Raw genomic sequence first — 13,736 nt, 5'->3', positions numbered from 1 at the left:
GTTTGGCAATCGGGACAGATGGCTGCCCGTATGGGTATTATTTCACTAAGCTACATGCAGCAAGCTTTAGGAAAGTTGTTAGATTCTATAACTTGTCAAGATGCAGACACAGTTCAAGCAATTAAAGACATTTTCTCCATGTCTACTAAGGCACTAGATCAAATGGGGAGAGCAGGGGCTTTTCACCATCTAATAAGAAGGAAAACTGCAGCACAAGATCTGGAGTATATACCTTGAAGGATATTCATAGCAAATTTATTTGCCTGCCTCTTCAGAAGATGGCGTATTTGGCAAGAAATTAGAAGAGAAACTTAAAGAAAGAAAAGAGCAGAAAGATTCTCTTAAGGATTTAATTCCAGAATGGAATGAAAAAAATCAGAAACGCAAATTTTCAGAAAATTCTGCTGAAAAGTCTGGGAATTTTAAGATACCCAGAACAACTACTGTTTTGAAAAACAGTTACAGAACAACTGGGTACGGTCCACTAATTATTTTCCCATAGGCGACAATGTTAACGTTTCTTCTCAAAGCGTTGTCTCTAATTTTCGTTCAGAATTGAGTGACCCCTCAAATTAAAGCACATCAACTTGTCTTTCCTTGGTTAAAATATCGAGGTGGCACGTCAGATTCGTTTTCCGGCAAAATGCGTCTATCTGCGGGAACCTCTAAAAATGAAAGTGAAAGTAGGGGAATTTCAGAATTCTCACTGGCGTTATAATACACAAATAGATTCGGCTGATCTTCTTGATAAATTACATTTTCAAAGCTTTTTTGTAGGAAAGATACTCCTTATCAACAAGTGTGAGGCTCAATTCAGTACACCTGCCCAATTTTTTTATGCAAGTCTGCAATTTAAGGAACTTGTATTTTTTCTGCACTACTTTCTTCTCCTACCGATTCTAAAAATAATTAGTGGGATGTACCCAATATGAAAAAGCATTTTTTTGATTTTACAATATTTCACACTGTTTGTCAATCTAGAGCATAAGTAGAGACATCATGCAAAGTTTCATGAAAATTCAACAATTAATTAAGATTTTACAGCATTTACAGTTCTATGTATAATATCCTTAAAAAATGCTCCAATCTAGCCAAAACTGCACCCAAGTTTTGAGTCAAATTTTAGCCTATTAACACATTTATACCATTCTTAATCACCTTCATGTCTTTAAATACATATAGTCAAATCATAATCAAGCACTTGATTGGGTCAATTTCACTTATTTTAAAAAAATATTGTATTTCCGCACAAAATATGACCACTTTTCACATTCTAATTCATAGTTTCTCCAGAAATGACAAAAAAATGAAGTTGGCCGAAATTTCCCCGAAAGAAGTAAAATAAAAAAGTACTGATTATTTCCTGTCCATTGATGTATCATTCATGAAATTTGGACTATGAATGAAAAAGTTATAAGCCTTTATAATCCTATATAGAATCATTTGTTTCTAAGCAATTTTTATACCAATGCAAATTTACTCATCTATGACGTCACAATGACATCATAATAATGGATAGCTCAATACATGTGTATCATTACTTTTTCCGTACTTTTCATTTAAGACCAAATCAGTGCTTATATACTATTATTTACTTTAAAAAATAAAAATATGTGGTTTTGCAGATTAAATAAATAGTTCACTAAAGTTGTTTTGTTTCCATGGTAACCATTTTGTAATTTGTAGGAAAATGAGACAAAATTTTGAATTTCCTGACAAATTGCATAATTTTGACTGTCAAATATTCATGAAATTCAATTCTTATATCCATGTAATCTTAATAATGCATAATTTACAAAACAAAGATGTAGATCTAATTAATTTGAAAATCTTAAATAAGAAAAGAAAATCTATATGAGCTGCAAAATGTATATAGCAGTGCATGTACAGATTAGTTATAGCTAAATATTTTCACATTCTGATCACCTATTTAATATGTAAATTTCCTCACCCCCATCTCATCCCCCCTCTTCAATGAAATTTTTTTTTAGAAAACTTAAACTTACATATTTTGCCGACTGTCACATTTTGCTGGTTCTTTTTCAAGATGTATTCAAATGGGTGTGCATTTGCTGGCCAATAGTTTTAAACACCATCTGCATGGACATCATGTTTTTCCTGTACCAATCACCATGAACCTTAAAAAATCAATACAATAAATGGTACAATATCAGATTTGCAGACAGACAGACACACAGACATTCAACACGGACAATTTTACCATATTCCTTTTATGCCCATTACTTGAAATTAATTAATTTAAAAAATAATTAATTTGCTCCCACCTGAAATCACACTGTTTACATTGGTAATTAAGTTAATTCAGCAGAATAGGTAAAAATCATGCTTTACTGATAATAATTGAACATTCAGCAAATACATGTAATGCAACTGCTAAAAAATATGAGAAAAATCAGTTAATGTGCATGTTCACACACATCGCTTAACTCCCAGACAACTGTACCCAGCTTGACCGCGCAACTGATCTGAAATGATGCATGTCAAGTATGCATCTGTGACGTTCCGATCATCGACATGTTCCAAAAACATTAAATTGTTATTTACAAATATTGTACTAAGGTATGCGTCTTACCTCTTGTGTAAAATACAAATGCCCATCACCTATATACTGCTTAACACTGCCCTGAACAGTTTTGATAACTTTCTGCTAAGTCTACTTTCACTTAGACCTTGACCCCGATTGAATACCGATCCCGAACTCATTTGTGAATTTTTGTGTATTGAAAATAAACCACAGTGGAGCATGTACTTCTACATAATTGCTTCTTAATCAAATTATACATTTACGATTCTGAATAAGTAAATTATATAAATCGATACATTTAATCTACATGATACATGTGTAAACAATGGGTGATACATGTTGACTGTTCCGGGGGGAGGGGGGGGGGGGGGCTAGACACTTTATTTATGAATCAATTTGTTTAAAAATTTGTATCAACAATATAAGAATTGTTTTTTTCATAAATTTGAACAATTGAAAATAATAGAAAACAACAACTTTGAAATAAATTAGAAGATTTATGACATCTTTCACTTACTTATAGGCTTCCTAATATGGGTACAGTCCACTAATTGTTTTCCCATAGGCGACAATGTTAACGTTTCTTCTCATAGCGATGTCCCTAATTTTTGTTCGGTAGTGAGTAACCCCTCAAATCAAAGCACATCAACTTGTCTTTCCTTGGTTAAAATCTCGAGGTGGCATGTCAGATTCGTTTTCCGGCCAAATTCGTCTGTCTGCGGGAACCTCTAAAAATGAAAGTGAAAGTAGGGGAATTTCAGAATTCTAACTGGCATTATAATACACAAAATAATTCGGCTGATCTTCTTGATAAATTACATTTTCCTAGCTTTTTTGGTAGGAAAGATACTCCTTATCAACAAGTGTGAGGCTCAGTTGTTCAGTACACCTGCCCAATTTTTTTTTATGCAAGTCTGCAATTTAAGGAACTTGTAATTTTTTCTGCACTACCTTCTTCTCCTACCGATTCTAAAAATTATTAGTGGGATGTACCCAACTACTCAGAGACCCAATTTCTCAAGACGGTCTTATGACTACAAACCAAGAGAGGACAATTCGAGAAATACGTATACATCTGCTACAGTAGACAGAATTGGCTCCTTTCGGATCCCAAAGAAATCTAGTAAATGACTGGAGATTAGAACAGGTAACCAAAATTGCAATGCTTCCCGAGATACCAGTTGGGGTCGTCTCAAACATTTTGTAGAAAATTGGAATATTGTAACTCAAGACAGTTGGGTATTATCAATAATCAAAGAGGGTTACAAACTAGAATTTCTTCAAAAACCTCAGTTTTTAGGGGTAAAGAAAACAACAATCCCTCAAATACAAAAACATTGTTTGTTAAAAGAGGTAGAAGATTTATTAGAAAAAAATGCAATAGAGCCTGTCTCAAATCAGGAGAGTCAAACAGGTTTTTACAGTACATTTTTCCTTGTCCCCAAAAAGGGTGGAAAAATGAGACCCATCATAAATTTGAGACCCCTCAACCAGTATCTCAAGAAGCAACATTTCAAAATGGACACTTTAAACAAAGTGTTAAATCTAGTGAAACCAAACGATTGGGCAATTTCAATCGATTTAACAGATGCATATCTACACATTCCAATATTTTCAAAACATCGAAAACTTCTAAGATTTTGTGTAGAAAACCAGTGTTATCAGTGGAAAACAATGTGTTTCGGTCCAACATCAGCACCTCGAGTTTTCACCAAAATGGTAGCAGCATATTTGAGAACACACAATATTCGTCTAGTAGTTTACCTAGACGATTGGTTAATAGTAAACCAATCAAAAGAAATGTTATGTCAAGATCGTCAGAAGTGCCTAAATCTATTGGTTTCACTAGGTTTCATGATAAACAAAGAGAAGTCTTGTCTAGAACCAACCTAAGAAATTGTATACCTGGGAGCTCGGTTTTTGTTCAGACAAAAAATAGTACTTCAATCTCAAGACAGGTTGATAAAATTGGTACAATCAACCCAAATGTTAATGCAGGGTCAGAAAACAGCCAAAGATTTTCTCCAATGGTTGGGAATTAGTAGCCTCATGCATAGATCTTATTCCAAATGCTCGTCTTTACATGAGGCCTGCTCAGTTACATCTACTAAGTTTCTGATAGACATGTTTGCATCTATTCACAATCGTCAAACACAGATCTTTTGCACTTGGTTTCCTAACAGCCAAGCATATGCATTAAATGCCCTGACGATATCTTGGGAGGGGATGTTTCTGTATGCTTACCCTCCGATTTGTCTAATTCCCAAAGTTCTTCAGCACATCAGACAATTCAGTTGTCAAGTAATTCTGATAGCTCCCTGTTGGCCAGGAAGACCTTGGTACAGAGGTTTACTTCAGCTTTCAATCTCAATACCAAAAAGACTTCCAAACATTCCAAATTTACTTCAACAACCAAACACAAAAATTTATCATCCAAATCCAGAAGTATTTCAACTAACTGCATGGCTTCTATCGACAGAGGTTTCAAAAAGAAAGGTATTTCTTAAGACACTTAGTCTAGAACCCTTTTGGCAGCAAGTTGGCGAACAGGAATATAAAAAGATTATTCCTGTAAATTCAAACAGTTCAGTAGCTGGTGTAGTTCGAGGGAAATTGATCCCTATTCAGCCTTTTTAGTTGAAGTAGCAAGTTTTTTGACAGGTCTGTATACCAAAGGTCTTCAGTATAGAACTATCGCAGGTTACAGGTCAATGCTGTCCTCAGTACTACCTCCAGTAGATAATGTTTCTGTAGGACAACATCCTTACATTATCAGACTCATCAAAGGAGTCTTTAACTCCAGACCACCAAAAGTTAGGCTAGTGCCAGAGTGGGATTTACCAAGGGTTCTTAATATGTTGCAAGTTGCTCCTTTTGAACCTATAAAAAGTGCATTACTGTAACATCTGACATACAAAACTGTTTTTCTGATAGCTATTACTACTTTCAGGAGATGCAGTGATCTACAATCTCTCAGAATGGGGGGAGAATTTGTCAATGTTCAGAAAAAAGGAGTAACTTTCATCAGAGAAGGTTTGGCGAAGCAAGATAGACCCAACCATTTTGGAACAAAAATATTTGTTCCCACATTTTCAGAAAACAAGTTACTGGATCCAAAAAGATCTTTGTTTCTCTATTTGAAGAAAACAGAAACTCATAGAAAAAACTGAAAACAGATTACAATAAATTATTTTTGAGTTTACTTGAGCCACATCAAGCAGTGACATTTCAGACCATTTCAAAATGGATTGTTCAGACTATACATATAGCTTATGAAAACAAACAAAAATCTAAAGTGAAAGGACATAGTACAAGAGCAATAGGTCCTTCTTGGGCTTTATTTAATGGTGCATCAATGAAGTCAATTTTAGATTCTGCAGATTGGAGTCAAGAATCTACTTTTTGCAATTTCTATCTGAGAGATGTAGATGACAGCGTACCAGTTCTAGAATGTTCTGTAAATAATTAAGTATTTGTTTACTGTGTAAATAGATTTTGTTGTTAGAGATGTGATCATCTCCGGCGAGTTGCGATTGAGAACATTTGTTGTATATAGTCTCCAATCATTCAATATGTGTACATAGTATTTGGTGGATGACATAAATAATGACAGATGAAAATTGCTGTTCTTGAGATTTTAATTTTGAGGTAAGGAAATTTTTCTTTTCCTCCATCCATTTCAGATTGCTTTTGAATATGATTTATCCTAATGTATATGTATGACTGGTAAGTATAACGAACGAAATAAAATTGGAAAATTTGTTATCAAGTTTCAATTTTATGAGTGTGTTATGCTTACCAGTCAACTTTCCCACCTTCCACCCCTTAGAAAAAATTATTTTTGGAAGGTGTATTTTCATGTAGGTTGGGAACGTTTTATTGCCCGCCTATATGAACTGATTTGGGCAAGCGTACGAGATGTGATCTCGGTCTTATAAGTGTTTGAATCTTATTCTTTTAAACGCTTGCCTGAGAGTTATGAACGTTAATAAAGGGAAGATATATGACTGGTAAGTATAACTCACTCATAAAATTGAAACTTGATAACAAATTTTCCAATTTTAAGCGATCAAATTAATAATAACTTAAAATCGATTTCAATTAATAATACTGAAAATAAGCCATGATATTTGAGAAACGTTTCAGTACATGTACATTTCATTTTTTTTTTCATATTAAACATGCATGCACATTTCTTAAAAATAGGAAAACATTCCCATTATGTATACATACTGATAAATCAATTGTATTTATGACTTATTAATAAAAATATTCAGTTGTTTTAGACGTATGGTAGTTGAACAATTCCTGGGTGTTGTACTACAAACTGGGGATCGAGTGCTAATCCGGAATCTGAAAAAAGGTTAACCAAGAACTTAGATTATTCTTGGAGGAGAAAGTGCACATTGAAGTAAAAAAAATGAATAACACTTCAACTGCCTATGCAGATAGGCAAAGGATGGAAGTAGCTAGATTCGTAGAAAACAGTGACTGTTATTTGCTAATGCAATGCAATGATCTTTTGTCATCTTTCGAGGAGAAAGGGATAACAAAGACTTAGCAAGGTAATGCACAAAACCCAAAGACCTCGTCAAAAATCAGGAAGCAGAAGCCGGACAGGACATAATCAATCGGGAGTCCAGAATGACTCACTGAATGACATTGATTTTGAAGCCAATTGACAATCTCTACATGTAAGGTTACCGAGACCACCCATGACACTAATTTATGACCTAATGGGCGCACTTTCATAATGTGCATGTTCATTGCAGTATTACCCTATACGTGCTGTTTTGTATAACTTAGTTTAAAACTTTGGATTCTGTACAGAATATTGCCTAGAGTTTGTTATATGTGGTAGAAAAGACGTCACAGTGACAAAATAATATGTGGTAGAATATGCGTTACGGCGACAAGATAAGATTTTGTGAGTAAAATATGTTAACTAAATTACTTTTTTTCAGTTCTTAAGTATACCTGGGCATTAAATTTTCTAATTTATAATAAACATAAATATACTATGCCATGATGATCCACTGAGTGATTTAGAATTTTGTTTTCCGAAAATTGTCCAATTTTCAACCTGATATAATGCCTAGCACAAATATAAGTTATTTTTACATATACAATAATTATGCCTTATTCCATATACATTGCAATAAAATATGTTCAATTTAAAGTGAATAAAACTGCTACCCAAACAAGAAATACCACAATTTACTTGTTATCCTTGGTTAGGTTTTTTTAGAATCTAAACAAGGAAGACTGCGTTTGAATAATTTCTGTATGAAGGTAAATATTGTGATGCAAAAGTAGCGTGTGAATTTGTTTTCTATTGCTAACAAATTTTGATTTAGGTAAACATTTTTACATGTAATATAAACATGATGATGCAGGTAATCAAACCTGTCTTATATCAGGGTGATTTTTTTTTTTTGTAAAGGCAAATGATAACTTATTTCAAATATTTACCTTTTCTGAAGTCCAGATAAGTTTGTTAGATAAAAAATTATACTGGCTATATAGCATAAAAATATGCACTGTACCTTGTAGGACTGTTGACTGGGAGAAAGAGGTAGGGTATGTACATGTAATTTTAATAGCAATTATTCTAATACCGCTTAAATAAAAGTAAAGAAAAAAAGATTAAGAAATTATATCAAACAAAAAATTATTTGCGCACTGTTTGGGAGTAAATCATCTTATGTTTATCCACTAATTCCTGTATATTTTATCCTCTTTTCAACCTTTTACATGCGCTAAAGTGGCTTGATTTAAATTGTCTGAGGGATTGCGGAAAATTTTAATTCAATCGAGTTTTTCGCATGTAGAGACGACTACAAAGGTTTGGGAGGTGTATAAAGTATACATAATACTTTGAAAATGTGTCATTTTTTGCATTACTGGATCTGAAGCGTTATGATCAAAGACTAATACATGCATAAAAAAACATAACGCTACAGTTCTGCAAGTAGCGTGATAACAAATATGTATTGTAAATCGTATATGTATACATGTTGTGTGTGTGTTCTGCGTGCTATAATATTTGTGTATTTGTGTTTGGCATGATCATTGATGGCGGTCCATTGTCCTTGTATTTGATTTGTAAACATTTCATTCCATCACTTCGTTAAATCTGCCAGATGCTATATGCATGGAAATAATTATTACTGATCGTGACAGAACCAGATAACAAAATTAATTTATACATTTGTTATTAATGTAACAATTAAAGAACACATCGCTATACATATTTGAGTTTCGCATTTTATTGGTTTAAATGATTTTCAAAAGAAAACACTGTCGGCAAAGGAAACAGCTTTTGCCTGTTTTTTTTTTTTTTTATTATCATTTTGAAGTAAACCTGTAAACTTGATTAAGTTTAATGCCCCCTGTAAACGAGGTTTCGGGGGTATATAGTTATTGTCGTGTATGTCTGTCCGTCCGTCTGTCAGTCTGTCTGTCTGTTTGTCTGCATGTCCGCAAAACTTTAACCTTGCCCATAACTTTTGATTTAGTGGAGGCATGACTTTCATATTTCACAAGTGCATTCCTTGTGACAAGACCTTTCTTTGGGTACCACCAAATTTGATCTTTTGACCATGACCTTGAAGTTTGACCAACTTTTGACCAAAATTTTAAACTTTTACTTTGGCCATATCTTTTGAACAGTGGATACCAGGACATTTATAAATCACAAATGTATTCTTTGTTGAAAGACTTGCATTGGATTTCAACAACCTTGACCATTTGACCTTGACCTCCGTACCTGTGAAAAAACTTTAATGGCAATAACTTTTGAACGGTCAGGGAAAGGGTTTCATATTCATATATGTAATTCTTTTGAGAAGACCCTTTATTGGATACCAAGCATTTTGATCCTTTGACCTTGCCTTATGAGTTTGACATACTTTAAAAACCTTGACCATAACTTTTAAAGGGTTAGTGCTAGTGCTTTCATACATCATATATTTAATCCTAGTGACAAGACCTTTCACTTTCGTTCAATAACAAGAACTCTGACCTTTTGACCTTGAAAATTTTAACATTGGCCATAATTTATGCACGGGATTAGGGCTATGGCTTCCATACTCTACATAAGTATTCTATGTGGCAAGACCTTTCATTGAATACCAATTACCTTGACCTTTTGACCTTGACCTTGGAGATTTTTGTGCTTATTAAAAACTTTAACATTGGTCCATTTTCATATTTCACAATGCTTATCCAGTGAGAATACCCTACTTTAAGAACCAATTAATTAAATTTGAATTTAAGAAAAGTTTAATCATTGCTGTGTTGCCATACGGGGGCATCAGTGTTTCACAAACACATCTTGTTTTACATTTAAACTGTAGCTCTCTGCTTGAGAAAATTCGGACAGACAAAGCTGAGAGCTACATATCCAAGCAAAGTAAAAACCTTCGATTTACGCTGACGATTTTTTGTCGCTAAATTAGGTATTTATTTCGTATAGTTTAATTTTCTCTAGTTTTTAGAATGGTATCCTATGATAATTTATATATTTAACTCTTATATTTGATACTTTGTTTACCTTTTATCCGTCCAAAACAGTCCTGTATAAAGTTTTGTAATGTCGGTTTAAAAGAGTTCTATTTCGACGTCCGTAACCACAAACAGCTATTTGTTAGAGTTGAGAGGTAAGGAATGATCAGGAATTGAAGTTGAGGGTTTGATTTATTATTAAATACCATTTAAAATTATTTTCATAGCTGGGGAAAGTATAAAATACACGATAAAATACATGTAGTGAGCGAAAAAAAATAGCCGGCGTAAATCGAAGGTTTTTACTATGTTTAGATATGTAGCTCTCTGCTTTATCTGTCCGAATTTTCTCAGGCAGAGAACTACAGTTCTGCAGGTAGTAAATTCGTAACATATCATTACTTTGCAAGTAGTTATACTCAATTGTTTCTTATTTGGAGTAATTTTATTATATTCAGAAATATTTTTATCTGTGTTTATAAAAGAGAAATGTCTAATTCAAAATTTACAAACTCGCTTATCCGCCGATCACTTAAAGCTGATATGAACTCTAGTTCTTAAATAGGCATTATTTTTCATCCTTCTACGACTTACTACAATTTAATTCGCCTTTATTCCTCCATATGACTTCTATTCCGTCATATTTATTTCAAAACCTGTCGCTACATGTACCCGTACCTGATATATAAACCCTGGTGTATTTATAACACTCTAGTGATTTTCTAGCCTGGCTGTCGACATGCACACAACTCTGATATCATTTGTAGGCAGACCTTAAACTGACCAAAACATGTTTGAAAAGTTAAAATCAAACAAAAACAAGAACTATACTGAGAAGTAAATGATTTGTGAATGCATTTGATGCAATGTAGATGAAAACTAATACGGTTTGAATTCATGTACAGGAAGAACATACATGTACGCGGGACGAGAAAACACGTCGAACGCAGTGATACACACATCTACCTGAATACTGCATCTCATAAGTTATGTAATCCATTGATAACTCTACAGAGAAAAATTTCACTGTATAGCACTTGAACACTGGTGCCTGTCAATCAGTTTATTTGGTAAGGGAAAATTTCAAAAATGGAAATCTCACTTGTATTTTATTTGAGTGAAATGAAAATGCAAATAACTTTTTATTCACAAATCAAAATTACTATTGTCCTTAAATTTAGTGGTTAAAAATAAGTCTTAAGTAATAGGTGCATTGGAGATATATCGTTACTGAAGAAGCTACCTGAAGGAAATATGGCCGAATACGGCTGTAATTGGTATGAAACAAATCGTACATAGATAAACATTTAGCGTTTTTAACGATGCATGTCAGCTTTAAGTAGGAATGTAACGTCTTTACAATAAATATGGCTATTTAATGATATTTTGTAATTTATTTTCAGAAATTTTTTATTAGACGAATGGAAATTGAAGATTAGTACCATCGATATGATAACCAGACATCAAGAACGTAAATTAAGAATTTACATTGCTATAGATGTGATAACAAAATCTTTTCAGAAGTTGTTAGAGTTAAAAATAGCGCCAAATGATCTCATGAAAAAAACCAATGAAATCAAAGATTTCCTCAATAAGGACCAATTGCTTATATTCAAATCTGAACAATATCATAGATTTGATATTTCCTTAATATACGAAATATTTCAAAACCTCGGCGAATACATCAGTTTGGACGGGCCAACAACTCGATGGGAAAATACGTCAATGCTTAAGAAGAAACACACAACTACTTCCGATGATTTGAAGCGAATAATACTTTATCGAAATAAATATTATCATGAAGCTGCTGAAGAGGAAATCACTGAAGCCAAGTTAGAAGAAGTAAAAAATGATTTAATTGAAATAAGTAAACGTATACAAGATCGCACGTCTCCTTTTTTCATTGGGGTAAATTATATAGAACAGATTGAGGACGTGTTCACTACTGATAGCAATCGTCTGGAAAATATTGAAACGAGACTTACACAGTTAGAACAAGGTAAAGCAAAAAGTGTGCATTAATCGAAATTTAATTTAATGATACAAAACATCTCAGTTCTTTAAAGAATATTTGAAAACAAAACAAATATTCTTTAGGAAGAAAACGAAAACATGAGGAAGACTGGAGAACACAGCCCATCAAGAAAGTAATGGGTATGTAATTAACTTATTGTTATAAATACGTGATCCAGCAATTTATAACAAATTGGTAGATACTTGCTTTTCTAATCTAATATGGAAGAAAATATTAAAAACTCATAAAGTGAAATTTCCTACAAATTTCACGCAATTATACGTATACAGCTGAAATAATCTGCATCTCATTAGTATTATCTACGATATGACCAAATATGTGACAAATATGGACACTAATTGATCTTAACGATATGTTTTGAAAACAAAGGTTTTTTTTCTCTCTTTCAATGACTAACATGTAGCATTTTTTCTCTCTTTCAATGACTAATATGTAGGTAAAGAAAAAAATCATAGGTACATGTATCTGGAAGACATGAACAATTTTGGACTGACAATAAAAGAGATAACACAGGTACTTGTTCTGTATATAGGGTAACCTACTTTTCTTTAGCACAAGGTACCTAAATCAATTTCATGCACCCCCGCTTTAAGTTCCCGTTTTGATAATGTATCAATCATTTACCTACTTTGAAATGGCATCGTCCACTTTGTGAGCCTATTTGTCGTCAATTAAATCTATTCAGAAGTCCTTTGTCAAGCCTCTTTTTTGTAAACCACTCATTTTTCCTAAAAAAAAAAAATACTTCGATACAACGTAAGACATCATGTAAGAAGCAAACGATGTCATTTCAAAGTAGGTTAATGATTGATATATTAACAAAACAGGAACTTAAAGACGGGATGCCTGAAATTGACTCAGGCACATGTGTCTTGTGGTAAAAAAAAATAGGTTAGGGTGTTCGGTTTACGAAACAAGCATCTATGGAAGAAAGGTTGAATAAAGAAAAAGATCTAAGTGGCATACTATGTCAAGGAACTATCGAAGCAATTTCTCTTGAAATAATTGGTTCAAATTTTCACCAAACAAGAAACGGCTTCGTGTAGAGACAGGTGAAAATCTACGCATTTCTACAAATGATATAAACTCAAATTGCTGACATCGGGTAAGATCGCTCAGACGATTGCTGTTCTTGAGAAAAAGATCTTATAAAATGGTATTAATTTTATACCTAATTGTGTATCACTCAATTCTACTGTTGATTTTACGCAATCACATGGCATCGTGATCCGACTTTACGGATCACCACACTGTGATTTTCTGATTCTATATCACCACTCTATGAAACTGATGACGTAGTATCCAGAAACATGATATTATTATATTTGCACGTCAAAAAGTCCCTTGTAAGTATGCTCTGTTTTATGGATAAATATTATATAATTGATCTCTAAGATTTATATAACTTAATTTATAAGGGGGGGGGGGGTATACTAATATTTTCAACATAACAGTAACTTTATCAGAATCGTATGACGTCTCGTTGACAGGCACAGATCATTAGAATAAACTCGACTCTTTGCGTCTCGTTTGATCTGATGGTCCGCGCCTGTTATCTCCATATTGATACGACCCATCGGATCAAGTTACTATTATAATAATATATATCTATTTCATTCTAATCTTCCGTATCGTCTATCTTAAGTCTAA

General features: G+C 33.2%; 1 protein-coding gene, 1 long non-coding RNA gene and 1 pseudogene across 2 annotated transcripts; 2 read left to right on the top strand and 1 right to left on the bottom strand.

The window, feature by feature from the left end:
• Window positions 1-9: 9 nt before the first annotated feature.
• LOC134279800 (uncharacterized) lies at window positions 10-3,676 on the top strand (annotated as a pseudogene).
• LOC134279793 (uncharacterized) lies at window positions 545-3,254 on the bottom strand. Its single transcript, XR_009994770.1, has 3 exons — window positions 3,063-3,254; window positions 2,007-2,138; window positions 545-665 (listed from the first exon to the last, which is right to left on the bottom strand). It is a non-coding gene; the product is annotated as an uncharacterized LOC134279793 (long non-coding RNA).
• Window positions 3,677-11,500: 7,824 nt separating the features above from the next.
• On the top strand, window positions 11,501-12,205 carry LOC134279788 (uncharacterized; the record flags this gene model as incomplete). Its single annotated transcript, XM_062762202.1, has 2 exons — window positions 11,501-12,050; window positions 12,149-12,205. Coding segments are annotated over exons 1-2 (607 nt in total), but the record flags the coding sequence as incomplete, so codon positions are not given.
• Window positions 12,206-13,736: the final 1,531 nt, after the last annotated feature.

Source organism: Saccostrea cucullata, unplaced genomic scaffold (assembly GCF_032062105.1).
Source record: "Saccostrea cucullata isolate Sc308-1 unplaced genomic scaffold, CSIRO_AGI_Scuc_v1 ctg14981, whole genome shotgun sequence".
Lineage (NCBI taxonomy): Eukaryota > Metazoa > Mollusca > Bivalvia > Ostreida > Ostreidae > Saccostrea > Saccostrea cuccullata.
This window is presented reverse-complemented; position numbering and strand designations above follow the sequence as displayed.